General features: G+C 40.3%; 1 protein-coding gene across 1 annotated transcript; it reads right to left on the minus strand.

Moving 5' to 3' along the window:
- Positions 1-125: 125 nt before the first annotated feature.
- On the minus strand, positions 126-17859 carry SNX3 (sorting nexin 3). Its single transcript, XM_058835137.1, has 4 exons — positions 17568-17859; positions 4726-4821; positions 4220-4344; positions 126-807 (listed from the first exon to the last, which is right to left on the minus strand). The coding sequence occupies exons 1-4, from the start codon at positions 17727-17729 to the stop codon at positions 702-704; spliced, it is 489 nt and encodes a 162-aa protein (XP_058691120.1). The 5' UTR covers positions 17730-17859; the 3' UTR covers positions 126-701.
- Positions 17860-22137: the final 4278 nt, after the last annotated feature.

Below are 22137 nucleotides of genomic sequence, written 5' to 3' on the forward strand. Positions count from 1 at the left end.
TACACAACTACATTGTGGAAGAGCATCATAGTGAGGTTGTAACACCAGTTCACTTAGCATAGTCAAACCCCTCCTCCTCAGAAAGCATGAGACACTCCACACTCAAGGTCAAGAGTGACAAAACATTTGAAGTGAATTTTCACTTTTATTTCAAAACTTTAGACAAGTTACTTTAGTATATAAATTCAATTTTTTCCTCTTACAGAATATAAAGATAATTCCCTCATTACTTCAGTATAAAGTGTTTTACAAGCTTGAAGACAATTGCATAAGTGTTTCTCATACAGGATATCAGATATAAAGCAGTCTTTCTACAGACATTCAGACAGGTGACTACCTCAGAAACAGCATAGCAGTTTAGTCAAATACAAGTGAACACGTGACACTACAGTTGTGAAAGTTCAAGTAAGGCCAAGTCAGTAAACATTGTTAAGTCATTGCAAATAATAGTGGAAAGGTTTGTGAGACATTGCAAGGGGTGGATGGTTTCATAGTGTAATACTCTCAAATCAAGGATTCAGAGGGATTTAGCTAGAAGACAAGTGAGTTCTTAAATGCTATAAAGCATATGCAAAGACCAAGCAGTGTACTGGTATTAGTGGAGACTTCGTGCCTGTTCATCCTCAGCATGCTAAGACAAACTACAACCCCTTAAAACCAAGCATAAGAACCACTAATATGTGAGGAGATGCTGTTAAAATTCAAGTATGTCTTATTTTGGATGGTGTGTAGTTTTTATCTATTACTTCATCTTGTAAGAACATGTGAAGACAACGCTCATTCTGTGCCAGTGGGTGGCCTGCAACCCTGGAGAGAAAAAAAAAACCAAGCATTAGTGTGGACCAATTGAGCCTAAATGTAGCTATCCTGCAGGTCAAGATTTTGTACCAATAACCTATTGCTCTGCATAGATCCCACTTTCACTTCACTGCTGGCAACTAGAATGCTGTCTAGCATTCTAGCATGTCTAGCAGCAAGACTTATCACACTTCTTCAGGTGAAGTTAATCCATAGAAACCTTGAGCTACCTCTGATCCCTTGGAAGCATGTTAAATCATTTTTTACCTGCAACTGATGGGACTATTCATGTAAGTGCTCATTCTAGTATTAGGAAATCTAGAGCTAAGAAAGGAAAGAGGACCTTTTTTTTAAAAAAGATCTTAATGTATTTGCCATGGGGCACCCTTCTAAAGCCCATTTATCCCCTCAGTTGTGTCACTGAGCAGCAGCTCGTCTCAGCAGAGCTGAAGCCTGGCTCCAGCAGGGGGTGTGAAGGCTTTCTGAAGGCTCAGACACTGCTCCAGACACAGACTCCCTGGGGTCAGTGTCCTGGCTTGTATGGGCACCACTGCACACAGCCAAGGGGTACTGGCCCTTCTGCTCATTGCACACGTGGTAGCTTGCAAACACAGGAGATAGAGTTTGCCTGTTCTAGGGGACACCAGCATCTCTACTGTAGATTTAATTTAAGCTGAAAAACCATCCTTTTAACAGTAAAGGAGCTGAAATTGAATTAGGAGACACTCATAAACTTGGAAGAAAATCACAAAGTATTGCACTTGAACCTTTAAAATACCATGCATATTCCTGCATAGGTAAAAATCCAAAAGAATCAGATACCTGGAAGTTCATAATTTATGGACACTAATACCTAATGCAGTTTGATTTGAAAAAAACTACATCCAGTTTGGTCAATCAAGACAGACTTCATCCTTTAGGAGAGAAAGTCTCCCATTGTCCCAAGGCAGCTTGTGTAAGCCTTGTGGACTCTGTATCTGTCAGAACATTTCTACCCATAATGGAAGGCATCTGGTTGAACAGATGCAATACATATTCAACTCCAATGGCTCAGCACCACTGCCAAGCACTTCTGTGCATCTTCTCCAAATTTATCTATTAGTGTTTATTTCACCACAGAACATACTCACTTGTCACTACTGACATCATTGAGGGTGACCTCCACTGAGGAAGCTGAGCTCTCCTATTTAGTATTGATTGATTACTTCAAGTGCAGTTATAGAACACACCCATCTTGCCAGGTTCTAGTAAAAGGCCAGCAGTCTCAAGTACTAGTTCACAAGGATGACAGCCTACAGTAACTACTTTGAGTTTCTTACCCCATCAGAATGATGTTACTGGTGTTAACTTCAAGGAAAAGATAAACAGGAGGGAATGAGGAAGCAGCAAACTTCTTCCTTTCAGGAAGGCTTGAAAATTGGTGGCTGAATTGCAAGACTAGATCTGATCTGAGTCAGCTCTTGGTTTCACAGGGATACCTCACTCTGCATTGGCTTTCCCCCTATATTTTTCACCAAGGTGATCCTTACACATAGCAGCTGCTACTTCAAGAATTTTCATGTATCTCAAAGTCAGGTTGAAGCAGACAAGAATGTTGAGACCTAACACCCTTGTGAATGTCACTGTATGTAGTATTGATGGTGGTGCCAACAAACTGGCCCAAGACAGCTGACTCAAGCAGCACTGTGATTCAGATTTTACATCTAGAGGGACAAAGCTTCTCAACAACATCCATCTCACACTCACAAAATATTAAGAACTAGCATCAGTGCACCAAGATTTTTTTTTGTTCCAGTGGTATCAGTTATCCGAGGGACTCTTAAATTCCAGAAGCAAAGTTCAGCTTTGATTATGCAATAATGTGAATGTACTGTGCAAAGGACCTTCAGGTCTAAGTTCTCTAGTGCCCAGAGTACTTGGCAGAAGCTTTAAAGCTTCTACATGGTTCAAAACTTTAGTAATATTTACTTAATGAGTTGGTCATGTCATTAGAATTCACTGATGAATTAAATTGCTATGATTTGTGCCTGGAAAGCCTTATTCCAGATATACTCAACTCTGCCACTACATCAATATCTACATTAATCTCCTTTTATGTTTCAAAGGAGGAAAAATTAACCAAGTAGTTTAACACTTCCACAAAATCAATTTATTACTTTCAGTAGGACTTAAAAATGGGTACTGATAAATTTGCCATTCCATTTCTCTCAGCTATACGGAGTTTCTCAGAGAGTCAGGTGACTGTTTCACATCAGCTGTTTCAGAACACCAACAGCCCTCTTCCATGCATATTTCTAGACTCAGCAAACAAAACTTCGAGTAGGTGCACTTTTTCTCCATTTAAGATAGAGTTCAAAATGAGCATGGATAAAGCTTGGATGCCTTGGAAGTTTATTCCACTTGTCTTTGAACAGCAAAAAGAGCAGCCTGAAGCATTTAACCTGTTCAGAACCATCAGCAATACTTCTAAAATGAGTTAAGAAGCAACTATGTGAAGAAAAATTTTAAAGATTTCTTATGGTCACACTTACTTGTACAGGACAGACAGTTATAGTGAACTTGTCAATTGCAACTCCAAGACACATGTCTGAACTAACAGTAACTAACAAGTACATTTTCCTAAGTTCTGGCATAACTCACAGGCATCATCCTCTGTTCCTGTTAAACAGCATTACTATTGAACAAGATTAGAATGCCAGAGATACTAACAGGCTTGAACTCCCTGATGGAGCAGTCCCAAATCCAGTTGGTCTGAACAGCATTGACTCTAGGGACCAGAAGAGCTGGTTAACTGATAGCACTCCTTACCCACTGTTTGGATCCACACTGTTAAAGAGATTAAACCAGCTATTCAGGTCAGTCAGTGTACAGACAGTGGTTAGCAGTGTCAGATAGTGGAAAAAGAATCATAAGACTTTGTTACTATAATTTCTGTTCATCCTTTGAAAGGCAGGGACAAAATCCAAAGTGTCTATTTCAAATTGTGTGTGCATACCTCAAGTAGCACTTTTACTTCAGAATCTTCAGAAAGATTCTCAGGATGATTAGCGAAAATATGCATCACTACACAAACTGGTAATACCTCACATCTTCAATCAAAGTCAACTGCTGTAAGCTCTACTGTTCACCCAGTTAGAAGATACCTTTCCAGAAATAATAAAGTAGAATTATTTTCACCACTACCATTTTAGTAGCAATTTGCATAAATTAACAACACTAACAGTCATTTCAGCTGTTCAGGTAAGCACTAAAATATCCAAATTAAATATGGGATGAGTAATGTTAGTACATCCTACTGCAACATTACATGAAAGTTCTGAACCTACTGCAGTTACCATCCTTAGGAGGACTAATAGCTTCAACTCAATTTTCCAGGGCTGAGCTCCAGGTTTGCCTCTAAATAACCAGATACAACACTTACTTGTTTATGAATTGTTCAAGAGCCTGCTTCCTTTCCTCTATAAAGGAATCATCAAATATACCATCATCTCCTCGGAAGGGGAGCTGACGGAGAAGAGCTTTTCCTGGTAGAGGTGGTACCACAACCTGAAAGATTTACAGAAATGTCATTAAGTGCAGCCTGTAAGCGAGTTCATCTGCCTCTTCCTCCTAGAAGACCCAACTCACCAGTCACATTCCCAGTGAAGTAATAAAACATGAGGAGAGAAGAACAGTACCCGCCCAAACAGGTAAGCTGAAATCAAGTAGTTTATCTCTGAATTAACTCAAAACTATTAAAACAAAAAGCCTCTATCATTGCAGCACTGAGGCCTGATAAAGAGACTGACACACTGGTTTATTGCTGGGCATTTTCAACCACAGTATTTGCTTTATATGATACATGCTTTATAACATAATGAAAACATTTCAGCATCATGACTCTTTGTATATCTACGAAGACTTGTATTCACTTTTCACTTTACTCACCTTGCTTTCTCTTTCTAGTTCATTCCTTAGCCATTCAAAGTCACTATATCTTCTTCTGACTGTAGATTCTTTCAGTTTGAAGATAGGTAGATTTGTCTGAAAACAAGAACACAAGCTATTGATTAGACAGATTAGAAGTTTTGACAAGCAGAAGCAAGAACCAAGCTGTTAAGTTACACATTAGTTTCATTTAAGCAACAACAGCAGAACTGAGAACCACTCAAGGTAGAGAAATAGAGATAAGGCTCTAAGCCTTATCTACTACTTATCTACTCTTACATGAGTAAGCTGTGCCTCGAACTGCATAGCTATGAGCCTCATTTGTATGGTAACCCAATTATTGGTATTTTGTCATCGTATCACCAAGCAGAATATCTGATTTCCGGGCCACTTGAGATGTTTCTAAGGTTGCAGAAGCATTTGCTATTCTTACTGTCTCAGATGCCAGATTTCCAATATATACAAAATTGGAGGTGGGAAAGGAAGTGGGAAGAAAGTCTTATTCCACACAAGTTTCTCTTACTGCTTTCAAGGAATGTTTCAAGTATCAGCATAGGACATTAACTAAATTTCCTGTATTTTCCTACTCCCTGATACAACATGGCCTCCAACATCTTCAGAAGCAAAACCTATATGTCTTACAGTGAATCCATCCAGGACTAATGAAGATTTGACAGCACAAGCTGCCAAATCTTGGTAGCTCCAAAGAAGCCAACAAGGCTGAGATTCATTACAACATTCAGTGCTGAGGAGATCAGACTGTTTGACTACAGAGTTAAATCAAGCAGAGCATGATTATGGAGAGCTTTACTGAACAAGGCTAGGAGGCAGCAACCGAACTTAACACCCTTGAGAGGGCCATCACATGGCAGTAAGGTTATACTGCTGCACAAGACCATGCTAAATACACAGGCATCCTTCTACAAGTCCTTATACTAACTGTGTGACAGCCTGCATTACCTCTGTTCATTCTTGGGGTGCAGTGTTATCCCACTTTTGCAATCCAACTTGAACATTATTTTAAAAGCAGACGCTTAGAGAGTCCTCTCCTAATGACATCCTGGCTAGAGCATTACAAAATTGTTTCTAGGAGTTATGACATCCTAAAAGTAACAACATGAGCCTACTTTTTACCATATACAACCAGAAGTCACAGAATAATGCCTACTGCTGTCAGACTGCAAATTCACTAACAGTCTTTCTATACTTTTAAAGAAGACTCTCGAGAAGCACCCTAGGAAGCTGATGTTCACTTGGGACTACAGGTACCTTCAGCTCTCCTGATGGCAGATGCACAGTAGTCATTCTCAGCTACTGCCTTTTATTTTTTGTTTTGGTTTTTATCCTGTAGGCCACCTAACTCAGGATTTCGTCACTGTTTGAGTGGATACCCCTGTACAATATAATCTGTAGCACGTTATGCTTAAGTGCCACTAGGGAATACTTTTGGCTGCTCAAAACAAGTTTAATTGCAGAAATATTTTCCTGCACTAGGCAGGTCCATGACTATAGGTCATTGTACTGCTGCCAGCCAGTACTGGCTGTCACACAAAAGTACTTGATAAGTTAGTTGTGTACTTTCACATTATTCAAGTTAGTTCATAATTTACAAGAGATAAAATATAGAACAATATTTTTTGCTATGATATCTTATAGCTAAATGTTTAAAAGCATTCAAGTTCTCTTTCCCAGGTAAAATATTGTTGATTGTGCTAGCGACTGATAATAAAATTGCATTTAAGGCTTATGTCAGAAGTCAGGCTTTATAAATAAACACTCTTGTCTTGATGGTAAGAATACTCTACTCAAGAGTGAATATAGCCAGGTTCTCCTGAGTGCATGAAGGAGATTCCCAGAAGTTAAGCACTGGATTATTTTCCTCTGATTTCAGCTATTATTTTTTTAATCAAGTGCACCATTACACATTATAATGTCAACTCTTTGCCAGTGTCTCAGGTAGAAAGTCCTTAAAAGTATTTAACATAGGTTCTCACCTGCAGAAAATATTTATTTCTCCTCTCAGGTGACTAAAAGAGGGATTAGAACTGGATAAAAGCAGCTAAAAAAACATAAATTCCCAGGTCTTCAGGAACTCTTTTCATGCTTCTAGGCATGAAGTCTGTAAAGTTAATCTCTAAACAACGTATCAGGCTTACAAGTACAATGTGGGAGTAGAAGTGCCAATTGAGCTCACTTTACCTTCTACATTCCCTTTTGAACTTTTGACATCCTAGCCCAGCAAGCAAGTTGGAGAAAAGGACCGAGTTCTTTGCTCTCCTTGTGAGTTGAAAAACCTTCTCAAATTTTGATCATAAGTACTGTAAATATTCAAATTGAAAAGTATGCCAAAAGGCATTGACTAAATCAAGTGTCTTGCAAGTCACAACGTGACAACTATATTCTAAAACAAAGCACATGTTCACTGTCCTTTGGTCTGGATATGAGCTAGAGCTATCTACTGAGATCAATTTCTAAACCTCATGTTTCTTTAAACCCAGAAACTGCAGCAATTCTCCTTACTCTGTAAGTACTGATAGAACAGTGTTCCTAAGGTAAGCACCTGTTAGGAAGGATCCACTTAAAAATGCAATTTGAGAGTACCGTTTTATACTGCTTAACCTATTTACATCTCAGGTCCCTATTTTTAATTCAGGCTATATTCACATCTGAAGTTACTGTATGGGCCTTTGTCACTAAGGATTATTGCCCTGTTTAACCAGACCACCCTTTCCTTCAGTAGGATGTGCTTCTGCACGCCCTACTGCCTCCATCTCCCATGGACAGCCAGTTTTCATTAGGCAAGTCAGACACCTCCTGAAGCATGGGCTTTCATTGGACAAGAATTTGGTAGAATGAGACAATCCTGAAGAGTCAACAGAAACTTTTAATTTTCTATTAAATTGTCATTTATCAAATTCTATTAAATTTTCATTTCAAGACCATGCAGGCTATCAAAAATATTATTCAATATTATATAAAAAATATTATTCTCTCCTTGACATTTTATGTTGAGTTATCCTTGTTCAGTCACTAAGGTGCCACCAGTGCTGCCAGTGCTTTGGTTGTCTGCTAGAACAGAGATAAGAGTACAAAAGAGTACAAAACTTGAAGTCAGGCTAGTTTCATTTTTACAAGCATTTCTGCCCATGCTCATTCAGCATTATGATGTCAACTTTCTGGCCTGCTGAGTCTACTATCACAAAACTCATGACCCAGTTTGGAACAGCCCTTGGAGCACAGCTCATTCTTGTGATAATTTCAGCATAATTTCTGCAGCAAATCTTTCTTCAGCGGTGTAATAATTATACCATTTATTGGGAAAAAAAAATTCAACATCTTCCTAGTCCAAAATCATGCTGCTTAGCAGTTTGAATTCAAGCCCTCAGCCTGAAAGGATTATGCATCACCAAGACATTAGACAACTGAAAGTCACTAGTCAGAATTGCAGATAAAGCATTGTTGCAGAAGGACAAACAAACCAGTTCTGCAGAAGTCTCACACAGCTCAAAATCCTAAGCCATAGAAAGATACTAAGTCAAGACAGATTTTGTGTAGCGCTGTCTCTTTCTTAAACTGTATGTAGACACCATTAGGCTTTCTCTGACAACTATCAAACAGCCTGTATTCTGCTGGGGCAGTTAATGGCCAGCCAGTACACCAGAATAAATATTGCCAAAACTGATGCCAAGTTACATTACATAATTAAACAACAGGTGACAAACTCAGATCCTTAAGTCACTCCCGCATTTCTCCACTCAGATGCCAAACAAGTTTCTACAGTTATTTGGCTAGTGCTCAACAAACTAGAAACGGGAAGCAGTGGTTCCTTGCTAGCAGAATTTGTGCAAAATCTGTGTTCACAGTAAGCATTTTTCTTCAGCTTCATTTAAGTCACCACACCATATTCAACTTTGAGTTGGACTCTAATTTCAGGAGATTCCTGGTTCACCTCAGAAGCAAATGAGAGTCCTAAGACAGTAGCTTAGATAACCAGGTAACAGTCTTCCAGCTCTTAACACAGTCACTCCCCAAGCTACGCCCAGTTAGAAGCTGTAAAACTGTTTCTGTATGCAAGTGAAGAGAATTTCTCAAGCAGAATGCAAATAGTTTGAGTACTAGTCCATTCAGATTCAGATACAGTCATCCAATCCAGCCATTCCAGTAAACAAATTACCTTAAATGCAGGTGGGAAACTGCAGTAATTTATTAGTTTGTAACTAGTTTAAACAAATATAATAATTCTAAGTATTTTTAAGTCTTAGCTTTTAGACTAGCTTATCCACTGAGTGGAAAACGTCTTGCAAATAGTCAGACTTGCTTCTAAATATTTATTTCCAGACATAAATCAAATGCAAATAGCATTTGCGTTCCTTCAAAGAACATGCTGACACTCCACAAGATTGTACGACACTGCAGCCCAGTCCATCCCTACAATAGCAAACTCCCCAGATGTTGCTGTTCAGCATAGTTTGAGTTTGGATTTGTAAAATTTCTTCATCTGCCACCATAACACTCACCTGTGTCTCCCACTCCTAAAAGACTAAGAATAAAGCTGCACTGTTTCCACAGCACCTACTTTGATGTCATCTTTGCTAGTAGGTTATGGTAGCCTTGACAAAACTCTATTTCCATTAAAATAGAGTGCAAGAAAGCACACAGCTCCCTTTTGATAAAAGTTCGAGGCTTTGACTCTCAGAAGCTAAATACAACCATCTTGACTGTCTCATGCAAGGTGTAATCTTTGTCAAGAACCTACACCCTTCGACTGCATTTACAGTCAAAGGGAGCTCTGGGGCATCACAGTAAGTAGCATTCAGGGTAGATAAAAAATAGTATTATGATTTTCTTAACATAAGAGCCTGCTGTCCTTTAGTACAAGAAACTGGCTCCAGCAGTCTGCTGTTATTGCAGAAACCTTGCCAGTGGCTTGTTTCCTTCCCGACTCAACATACGCAGCTCCCTCTCAATTTCCTACAATTATAAAAAGAAAGAAAGAAAGAAAACATCCTTTAAGCTTCAGTTTCTAGAAGTTTAGATTTTTGCTGGATATATTACTGAAGGAAAGCTTCTTTCCCCACTTCAAAATGTCACACTAGAAATTGTTATTTTTCTAAATTTCAGTCCTTTTCATTAAAACAGGGTTCTATCTCTCCTTCCCACCACTTGGTGTTCAGATCTACTGAAGGTATGTCATATTAAAAAAAAATATAAAGTTAAGAGAACACTGAAGAATCTGACCATGAAAGTTTTAAACAGTGCTGACTTAAATTATACCAAGAACTTTTGAGTCCCACTCTGCAGTTCTGGAGCTATGGAGCCAGAATGTTTTCTACCTTAAAGACTAAGGTGAAATCTTAACAGAACTGAGACTATCATAACCTTTGCCAAATCCAGTGCTTTGAGTCCAGAGGTGCTCTCTGAAAAATGTGCACAGGGATGCCTGTATTTTTGCCAAAAAAGTATCTATCATCACCTGAACAAGTTCAGCAACATCATAAACAGCTGAATTATGGTGTGCCACGGTCAAAATACTCTACACGGGGTGAGTCAAGAAAAAGAGATTGTTTTGTGGCTCTTTATTCTTCAAGCTCCATGCTCAGAAGCAAAAGATAAAACTGGAGCCTGCTTTGAGGACACATTTGGACAAAGACTTTTACAACATCCAGACAGAACTAGTAACTAGATCAGGATTAGCAAGTCAAAGCCTCCTGTGAAATAACAAATATTCATTTGAAAGAGAAGGGACTGCTACTTTTACACAATTCAAGGTATAACAGTCATATGGCTCTGATTTGACCTACTGTAATGTTCTTACTCATTTCTCGTTAGGAATGACTGAAAAGGGATCACATTAAGTTAATGCTTTAGCACCATTACTGACATCCATCAGCTACAGTCAAATGGTGATAAAAAATTTCAGTGAATTGCTGCAGCTGCTAATTTTTTATCAAAAACTAAATTTTTGATATGCTTTGTGAGCTAGAGACTGCCTAGCATCCCTATACTTCAAATATGCAAGGAAAAAAGCAGTAAGTTAACTAGTTTAAAAGTGGGCCTACTAAGTAGCAAAAATTTCTCTTCATATTTCCAGTTTTACTGGAGCAGTAATGCAACACTCTTAAGTAGCCACTAAAAGCTATAGAAAGGCTTCCAACTCCTGTTCATTAATCTGCAGCATGTACTTATCACTTAGAGGGTACTACATCATAAGCCCATAGAAAAAATCTCTAAAGCTTTATTTCCAGGTTTAGAGGTGGCTTTATATAATTTAATATGTAGCTTAATTTTCTTCTGGCTCTTAGAGTAAAGCTTCTATACACTAGCTTATAGTTATTCTTTCAAATAGGCTTTGTGGCAAACACAAACTATGTTGTCATATGGGAGAACCTTCTGGGGCATAACACAGATTTTGATTTGGATTCTCAAGAAATAACTACAGAAGGAACATTTCATGAACCTGTGTTCAGCTGGTAAAACACCTGTTTTTATACCTTGACTAGAAGGTTAGGGCTTCTCTATCCTTTTTATGTTAGAAGTTACAGCAACAATAGCAACTTCAGACCCTTCATTCAGTGCTACAGCTTCACAGGGTGTTTGGATTATGTACTTGTTAAAACAGCCTCCAGTAGTGCAACTGGCATTGCCTTAACAAGTGAAAAAACTTTAAATAAAATACTTCCCTTACTGTTAGAAAACCTCTGCTGCATCATTTATTTCCCCAGATGAAAAGCAGCAGAGACTGAACTGCTCTAAAGTTCAAGCTGACACTTTTTCAGCAAGCCATCTAAAAATAAGCACATATCAAAACTCCCTGGCATCACATGCCTACCTGGATCACAGCCATCTGTCCTACAAAGATTAGTCATTGTTCCATTTGATTTGGTCTGTTTTGCACTGTAGAGTAGAGTGCAATCTTAAAACATGACAATCAAGGCCTGCACTGTATGCACTAAAATGAGTGCAAGTCACCAGTTAAACTAACATACTAGTAAGAAGCACTATTCAGAGACTTGATGCCTTTATTTACACAGTAATAAATATCAATGCCAAACTAGTTCAGTACCTTTGGACCAGCCTCCTGAACCTAGTTTAATTACAAACTTTTACAGAAAAAAACAGCTTCTCAAGAAAAAAAACGCTTTCCTTGCTTTGGAAGTTTCTTTCATCCAAGCCATTCTACTTCTCTGTCTCCATAGTCAGTGGCCTTGGAAATTCTTAGCCTTCCAGTTATCCTTTCCTGAATTACTGCTTGAAGGAACAGTTAATGTTTGTGAGGGTGCAGTACCCAGGCTGTAGAACAGAAAAATGGTCACCTGAATCATTGCATTTTTATTCTTTGCAGAGGGGTCTGAAAATACCTAACTGGTAGCAGTTAGTATGGTGTCTAGAATGGGTTTTAAAAGCATAATTTACTACAGTTAGAGCAGTTATTGCAGTGTTATGCAAGATTTGTAGTAGTAGAGAAATAGAGAATTACTGCTGATTATGCATTCATAAACACATCCCCACTGAGTCACTGTTTAGTCATGACTCCACCACTGCTTCAGCTTCAACTTCAACTTCAAGCTTCAACTATTAAACAGTACAATGCTGAAGTCAACTACAGGAAGGGTAGATTTGATTCTTTTTGTGGTGGGGGAAGAATCTGCAGCTTCAAACCCTGCCAGACATGAAGGACAGGACATTTGGAACTGTTCAAGGACAAAACATTTCAAAAACATGTTCAAGAGCACCACTTTCCAAAACATGGCACAAGACAAGTGCATTCTGAGGAAGTTTCACTTTCAGTTAATTTTCTGTCTGATCACAGCAGTCAGACTTCGATCAGTTAATCACAAGTCAGACCACTATAAACACACTGAAATGTAAATATTGTATCCAAACTAGGTTTGGAAAAAATTGGTTAAGGGGAGAACAGGAATTCCAAAAGCAACTCGAGTTCAGCAGTACTCAGATAAACTTCACCAATCCCTTGAAACCAACACTATTCTTAATACTGTAGGCACTTCACAGCCTGTGTATTCATTTCCTTCCCCTCACTGACCTACACAGTTGAGCACTTCTGCAGGTCTACAGAAATCTTTCTGCAGAAGATAAAGGAAACCTGACTGGTGCCCCAAAGAGCACTGGTACCACCAAACCATCACAATTCACAATGGAAGCACAGCAAGACATTCTCTTTCCACACTTCAAGACAAGTAACTGCACTATGGAATACCAAAAAGCTAAGGTATACCTTAGTGTCAAATTTAATAATACTGATTAGAGGCAAGAGGCCATTGAGCATTAAAGAGGAGTGCTAAGATGACAAAGGTTTTTAGTTTTGCTTTGGTTTGACAAAAACAGAATTCTTTAACTACTTGGACTAATAGCTCCGGTCACAGGTATTTTATTATACTTCTAACTGTCAGTCTGAGTATCAATGACTTCTCTGCAAGTTCTCACTAACCATAAACAGATGATTTAATCTTTCAGTCTAGGTGACAAGTCCAACCAAAACAGGTAGCACAGAAGTCACTTTTACTTCTACAGAAACAAAAAAAAAGATGAAATAGTGTTAACAGTTTATTTCCAGGTCACTGAATATTCTGATATTCAATGGATATCAAGGAATTCAGAGGGATCCACAAGGATCACAAAGTCCAACTGTTAAGTGAACAGCCCATACGGGGATCGAATCCACAAGCCTGGTGTTATTTAGCACCATGCTCTAACTGAGCTGTTCTCAGGGTTGCCAAAGGGATATTTCCCAAAATGTAGCAAGCTCCTGGATACCCATATGCTTTGTTGACAGTATTCTAACCAAAGTGCTTATCTCCTATGGCACTGCCTTTACAATGGGTGTATGGCTGTGACGTGTGACACTAGTCACTGGATCAGAGTCAGCTTGTAAAGCTTAAGTCTTGTCTCCTTAAAGGATTTAACAACTGAAGCTATTGCACAGTATCTGCTTGAGCAAAGACCTTCCTTTTGACCCACTTATCAAGAAAACTATGTCTCAACTACAGTAGAAGACAAATGATACCTGGAACTGGACTCAGAACTAAATTCATGCTGTAGGACGCTAATATGATAATTCTAATTTGTTCTGTTTGCTTCCTGGAATTCAGAGAGAGAACTGCCTTTTAGTCCATAAATAGTAACAGATATTCCCATGCTCTCATTCAAGAGTGTTGACTTGAACAAGCCCACCCTGAAAAGGTTTAACAATAAGAAGAGAAGAGCCAATAAAGATTTATGAGAAACAGCATGCAGGGGTATTTACACTGAGAACTTGACTTTTGGTTCACATTTTTCCTCAAGAGGTAAGGAATGCAACTAAGTAGTTTACTGTATTCCTTTAGCAGGCAGTCTAGTTGACTATGATAGTTTTAAATGCTGTACAATCACCATACTGTGATCATCTAGATACCTTCAGAAAAGATAAGTACTTTATCAAGTTTTATTTCACTAGATGAAGCACTTACAGCTTTATACCCTACTGCATTATTCCCAGTCTAGCTCACTCTAAGCCTTCACACACAAAGGACATCTCAGAATGGTACAAATACACTGCCTGATGCTGCTGATGGAAAGCAAATTCTCAAGTACCCTGTCAAAAACATGACCCACGCAAATTTGCTATTTTAGCACAGCAGGGTGGCATTTTCTATCACTTATTTTTGAATAAGTTATTTGACTTTCATTGCTAGGCTGCACTGTGGTGGCACACAGCCACATTGTGTGCCTTACAGTGGTTGCTACCAGTGGAAAGCTTTCTATCATCACCTTGTCCAGCTTGCCAAGAACAGACTCTTATTTAATGCACAGACTCAGGCTCAGAAAGTCAATACTTTGGCCGATGGTCCATCTGTGAGGTAAGCTGTCTGGCTAGAAGTGCTGCACAGGGTCTACTTGCAGCACTCCCCTCAAGACTCCTTAAATGCTTGTCAAAGCACCAACACACAGCCACCCTGCACAGAGACACTCGCTTTCCTTCCTAAACCTTCCTAAGTTCCAGAACACTATTGCCTTGCTTATACAGTAGTGTACTGCTGAGCAGCCTACCCAAAACTTTAGAGTTCCCCATCAGGCTTCCCGACTTCCACCAGAACTTGATGAGTACAGCATTACAAGAACTGAAGAATGAAGTTTTTCCACTTGCTGCTTTCCAGACAACAGATATGCTTCGACTGCAGTACCAGTAGAAAGCTTGCCAATAAAAGCTTTGGGTAAACTCTGCAGTATTTCAGACACATTTTTATTGGATATCAGTTCAAGAGTCTGCTAGCAAGCTCAGTTTTCCCAAAAAATCCCAAAAGTGAAGCTTTGAGATTCAGACAAAGATAGAATCACAGAGTCTGTAAACACCATGACAATGGTACAAGTGTAATTGTCTCAACACAAACTTGAATTTCAGCATCCTCTCTGATGTTTCTGGCTTAGAATGATCTCCAGCTGTAACATGAGGCTACTGTCCTTTAGCTTTCACCAGAATTTGGCAGCAGTTAAGCCATCCATTTCTGCACACTTAACATTTTACTGTTGGTGTTACTTGAAGACATGGCTCTCCAGATATGATACAGGTAACTCACACCATCTTCTCAGGTTTGCTCTGCCGCTACCACCAGCACTGCTGGGGGAAACTGCAATTTCAGCTGCTACTTTCTTATTTTCTGTGACCATAGGCAGTTGTCAAACCACAGAGGCCTGCTGGTGACCACTGTCAGCCACACTCCAACATGCAGCTTATGGGACTAGGCCTACCTTTCACGAATACAATACCACAGCAATTCATGCTTGAATTATTTCTCTGTGCTGAAATTTGTGTATTAGCAACATGGTCCGTGTTCTGCTGAGAAGCAGTTAATTGATACAAGTTTAGACAGTAAACATAATTCTGCATGACTTGTATTACCTGCTCTGTAACCTTCCAGCACACAGAGACATAAAACTCAGTTTTACAGTTGATGGTGTCTATGAACCATGTGTAGAGCAGTGCACAACTGGAAATGGAATGATCGAAGAGACAGTCCTGTATACCAGAATGTACAGATGCAAGCAAGGAGGGTGGAGGATGCAACGTTTACATAGTAGTCAGTCTGGGAGGAAGAACAGAGGAAGGTCACAGTACTATCACAGCATACATTTGTTCAAATCATTCTTGGTCTTCATTACAACAGGAATCCAAAATTTTCTACCCCAAACAGCAGGTGGGCTAAGACTAACCTGTCTCAAAACCTATTTTTCTGCTTCCCTTTCTGAAGAAGAACTTCAGCTGAGTATTTAAAAAAAGCGTTATTTTTTAATCACAGGAAATTTGACCTAATTCCCAAGGCCATATCATGGCCAAGTCCTTTTTGGATCATCTTCCCTGTATCCAGCCATTCCAAATGCTTAGTCTCATGGAAAGAAACGTCATCAGGAACTTAAGGTGCAAATACTTTCCAGCAAGGTAGAATTACATCTTTCTTCCTAAGTGGATTGCTAGGGTTCTGATAAGGGCAGTGCAATGCACCACAAATCTGCAAGTTCTAGTTTGACCTCACACAGATGCCAAACATGGGCTACGGGCATGTTGGCTTATTCTTCCTGCCCTACTGACACAACCTGAAACACAGAAATAGCTACCGAACACGATTTAGAAGCATTAGAAATAAAGAAGTATCTTCCCTAGTAGCTTTAGATTTCAGCTGATTTTGTTTTTTTAAGTAAGGTTACACTAAGCTGGGGACCTAGACCTTTAAAACCAGAAAATTCACACAAGGTTAAGTCTTGTTTAGTGAATTTTAGTGATCAAGGCAGCAGCCCTCAGCTGTATCCTTCCCTGCTGTGAAGAACTCATACTGCAGAAAATGCGTGCAGGGTGTCAGTGAAGCTTCACCCTTCATTACTGACTGTAACAACTGACCAGGTTCAATCAGCTGTAACAGAGTAAAGCTACACAAGGTAGCAGACTCAACTGCAAACTGTAGTACAAACCATCTGTAAGTATTCATCTTTCTCAACCCAGCCTCTTTTTTTCTGGCAATGGAGACCAAAAAGGGTTCCCTGCCCCAAGGCCATACCAGCCACAGGCAAGACACTGCATTTTTTGTCCTCTGGGCCCTGTTTATGAAACTAGAAAGGCCAGGGAACACAGTAGTGACTTCACATAGCTTTTCTCAAGCTCAAGACTACTAGCCTTTGGGGCAAGTGACTGAACACAACCCTTCCAGCTAGGAAGGATTCTAGTGTTACAAAGTATTTGACAGCAGCATATTGCGAGAAACAGCCCTATTTATTAGGCACTACAATTTTATCTCAGGTACAAAAGAAAACAGGAAGCCCCCCCCATACACACGCACCTCATCACTTCATCTGGCTCTGATCTAGCGAGTGTGCCCATTAGACTTACTTACACCTTCTCTACCTCACTTTTTGAGGATGCTGGAATCCTGACCTCCTGATCTCCCCCTCAGGGCAGATCCACCCGTATTACTCCATCTCAGAGAGCGGAGCGGAGAGTTTGCTCTCTATTTACCTGGAGACACACATGCAATTGTTCACAGTACAGCGACATTTCAGTCTGAGGACAAGCTGTACACCGCAGAGCCGAAAGAGCACTTGTCTGAACCGAGCTGCATCCCCTTAGCTACCAGGAGCCCGTCACACGGTTATCAACCCCAGGCCGAGGATGGAGAACCTTTTAAAACCACTGCGGCTCTGCCACCACCCCCCAGCGCCCCGCACCGCAGCAGCCGTGACACGGGTCCTGAAGGACACGGCGGCGGGAGCCCGTCACCGTCCCCCGGCCAGCCCCGGGCGACACGAGAGCCCGACACCGCCACCGCGGCTGCCGAGCCGGGCCGGCGCTGCCTCACCTTGACGCGGATCTCGTAGGTGGTGAAGCGGCCGCGGCCCACCCCCACTGTCTGCGGGTTGCCCACGTCGATCTCCAGGAAGTTGCTGGGCGGCCCGTAGGCGTCGTTGAGGTTCTGCGGCTTGCTGATCAGCCGCCGGGTGTCCGCGATCGTCTCGGCCATGGCGGAGCGGGCGCCTTCTCCCCTAAGCCAGCGACCGAGCCCCGAACGCCGCTGCCTTTACCACCCGCGCCTCCCGAGCGCCCGCTCCGCGCCCAGCTGACTGCCCGGCAACGCGCACCCGCGCCCGCCGCCCGCCCGCGCCTGCAAGGCACGCTGGGTAATGTAGTTATCGGGGGTCGCCCCGTTTGCTCACGTCTGGCGCGGCCGCCCGCCTCCTGAACTACAAATCCCGGCGGGCGCTGGGGGCGCGGCGCGCTGGCCAGAAGCGCTGGTTTGTCGGGCCCGCCCACCCCTTCGGGCGGGTGCGGGTGGTGGAGGCGGTGGAGTACAGGGGGTGGCTCGGCTCTTCTCGCGGATCCTCATCCTTCGGGGAATGAAAAGACTGGGTCGGAAATGCTGTATATACAAAGTGTTATGCAAAAGGAATCAGCCCCCTGCAGACGTAGGCTGGTGGAGATGCCCACCAAAAGCTTTGTGTTGAAAACAAAATCTTAAGTCACTGATCCAAGCTGCAATCGAGGTGACGATGTTTTTTGTAGTAGCCTTAAACCTTTTAAAACTTACTGCGATTTTAACAAATGATACACATTTAATAATAATATTACCAACGGGACCAGAGTCTATGTCCTCATAGCTTGCAGAGCTAAAGAATAGGAAAGGAAAATCGTGTTGATGGAGTAAGTTATTAAAATTACTTGAAAGAGCAAGAAGAGAATGAGAGAAAGGGAGAAGCAGAACTGACAGGATTGTCCCCTTCTAAGACATATGGTCTTTATTTCTCTTTTATCTGATTAAGTAGGTGGTGTGTAATGATAAAAGAAGTATTTCCCAAAGTAGTGCAATGTTTACCTAGAACATCAGTGAATTGAAATTATATCAATCTGCTATTATTTCTAATTTTTTCTATCATCTTGGAGGACTTCAGACTTTTAAAATATCTGTTAAAAGTACCCCTCCAATAATTAAATGCATATATAATTTCCCTTCCATCTTGTGAAAGAGTTCTAGTGATGTTCCCTTACTATCCAGGTTGAATGAGGCTGTATGAAAACTAGTGATATCTTTTCCAGAATTCTGTGTAGGCAGTAGGTAAAAGGGCAGGCTGCCCACGAATCACATCTGAGAGACACAAAGTTAACAAGTATCCAGCAAGTTTAGTTAGCTGTTGTCTGTGTTAATAAAAAGATAAACAGAAAACAGAGTTGATCCCAAAGTTAAAAAATAGTTCATCCCCATAATCAGTATACCATGGGCAATTTGCTTGGTAACTTTTCTGTGAATTTCCTTGTCATCATTCCTTAAATGTTACTTCTCCCACTTAGTAGTGCACCTCCCTTTCTTTCCACTAATAGCTGCCAACTATTCACTTTATAATTATAAACAGAAAAAAGGCTGACAGGAGTTTTACAAAGCAGGAATGAAGGGGAGCCTTACCTCACTTATACTAGTTATTAGACTGGTCATGCAGCAAGGCAAGAGAAAACTCAGTAATTCTACTGAGATTACATATGCATCTGGAAAAGCTTTTCTTTGTTATACTACCTATGCTGCCACATCTAACTGCAAATGTGAAAAAGAAACAGAGCACTGGTATTGTTACTTAACTATAATAAGTTGTCTGTCTCCTGCCTGAGCCTGGTTTAATTATTTGTTCAAAACAAAAAATGTGTCCAGTACTGTACATTTGGGAAATTCCTGAGTCTGTGATGAATAAAGAATTTGTTCTTATGCTGGGTAGACACTAAGAGTGAGGCTTAAGTTGAATGCTTTTCTCACAGCATACCATCTCAGCACTACTATTCTGTCTGCTTTTCCTATCAGGGATGACTGGTGATGGAGAGCCTTGTGAAAGCTACAGGGAATGATTGTTTTAGAGCCCACTTGTCAACAGCATGGGTATATAAAGGGGTTGAAGTGATTTGATGAGGTGTCCCGTCTCTGCTTTTCCCACTGAAGTCAAATACTACTCCTCTGACCTGGGAGACAAAGGGGAAGACACCCAGCTTCATGACTAGTGCCCCACTTACATCACGTGAAAGCATAAATGCCACACTGGCTGATGAGGCAAGAAGAAGAAATGAAGGTAGGGGGAAACTGGAGTCCTGCGACCCTCTTTGATTCTTTCCAATCCTCAGAAAATGCATTTGTTTACTTTGAACTGCGTTCCAGATTTTTTCTGTGATCATGAGACTAGAGTTAAGCTATATGTAGTTGTTTCTTCATACTAGAAAGGTTCTCTTCTCAGTATGAAGGTGAGCATAAACTCAGAAAATAAAGTTTTAATTCTGTTTCTGACATGAATTTTGGGCCAAATTCCAAATCTGGAGGGAGAGAGGTCAGCTGTGTTTGTAGGTTCAAAGATTAGATCAAACATTTAGAGTTGGACTCAATGCTCCTTCTGGGTCCCTTCCAAGTCAGCATATTCTGTGGTATCAGTGAGAATCCTAGTGAACCTAAATTCTTTAACAGTCAGATTCTCACTGTTTTGTTATTACACCTTATTTATTCAACTATAAACACAGAGATTTTCTGGCATAATTCAAGTGGCAAATGGATACCAGAGTCTCACAGCACGGACCCATACAAGCACTATTAATGGATGATTACTTCTGGAATTTTGTATAGTAATACTTCTCCAGTGTTTTTGTTTTTTTTTTTTTTTCCCTTTGTTTCTTTCTTTGTTTTTTAAAAGAAAGAGTCCCATTTAAGAGGAAAGGAAACCAAATCTCTCCATTATCCAGTTAGGACTCTGCAGCCTTTCTGACAAGCGTCCAGGTTAGCACATTTTAGACAGCACGGGCATATTTTGTCAGAACTTGTGGGGAATGCTGACTCAGGATAAGGCAGAACCCACAAGGCATTGAACTAATTGTGAAATGCCTTGTGTGGAAAAATTACTTCCTCATCCTTGCAGTAGCTGCCAGTGCTTTGAAACATGGTGTTTGAATGTCCTGCATTGTGCTCCTGCTTGCAAGATAATTAATATTAAGCTTCTAAACATAATTTGTAGTATCTACATTTATATATGCATTCATATACTGTGAACTCCTGAGAAATACTGTGTAGCTGAAATACTGCAGTAAATTTCTAACACATTGAGTTATTTGAGCTGACTGAGATGCAAAGTGTAAACAGAGAGTGAAAAGAGATGTAAGTCCATAATTTTGGGAACATTGTTTTGGTTTTGTTAACCTGAGGCTTTATAAGCAATGTAGACTTTTAACAGCACAGTTGACTGTCTCAAAATAGATGAGGTTAATATCAAGCCTACCCCAGAGTGTTTTGATATAATCCCAGGAAAATGACTTTTCATGGAAGCTGTGTTGATGAAAACTACCTGCAAAATCCATTTTCAAAGAGTAGGCTGAATGGTCAGTTCTATATCAAAAGTACCTTTGTGTTTGGGAACCAAAGGTGTTTCCCATGGTGGGAATATATTGGAGCCTTGCAGTCAGGTAAACCCAGCCCTCCTGCAGAAACTCAGAATGGTTCTGGCAGAGACCCAAAGACTCTTGGACTCATCCATCCCCAAAGGGTTCAGCACATCCAAATTTCTAAAAGCAATGCAGTTATACCACTAGAAGCCAGAGGAGACATCTGGAGTGGTTTGATTTTACCCTTCATTCTTAATCCTGTTTTATTCCTGTTAGAGGCCACTTTTGGCTAGCTGGCAGAGTAATAATGCAGCAGGGTTGAACAAGTGCCAATTTAATTTCTAAACAGTTTCAATGCCACATTTTTGAAGGTGGGCAAAGGCAGAGGTGCAGGAAATGAAGGGTACAAATGTACCACAGAATGGATCTGTACCTGTTACAGGACAGAAACCATGGTAACCTACAGAAATCTACTTGAAAGTTCTGTTTGTTTAGGTTAACACCAACACTTGCTTTTTTGAGGTGCTTACGGCCAAAGGACAGTGAGTTCCTGTGCATGTTGGCCTGTGTACAAAAGGTTCATAGCATTGCAGAGGGTTTATTAATTTAGGTAGAAGATGTCCAAATAGATCCAAATGAGAAGTTATTCTATGTTGCCTTGCATAGGAAGGTTAAGAAAAAAACAGTAACAATTTAAATAAATCAGATGTTTTTGCTGAAGATTATACTGTCATTTTCTCCAATTATTCTTGACATTTCACCCATTCATATTGTGATCTGAGTTAATAATGGAAGAAAACTCAGCTCTTGTTGCCTTGTTTATTCTTTGTTCTCAAGGAGATAAGCTGTTTATAAAGATAACTTATTTGTTATTTAAATCACTTTTACAGAATTTGTTTGTTTCCTTGTTTGAGTTTCTAAATATATTGCAACAATTGAGATGCATCTTTGAGATGTCTATTCAATTCACTATGATTTGTACTGGAATTCATTCTAAATGGGCACAGGTGTTGATAGCTATAATATGCTGGAAT

This window comes from Poecile atricapillus, chromosome 3 (genome assembly GCF_030490865.1).
Source record: "Poecile atricapillus isolate bPoeAtr1 chromosome 3, bPoeAtr1.hap1, whole genome shotgun sequence".
Classification (NCBI taxonomy): domain Eukaryota; kingdom Metazoa; phylum Chordata; class Aves; order Passeriformes; family Paridae; genus Poecile; species Poecile atricapillus.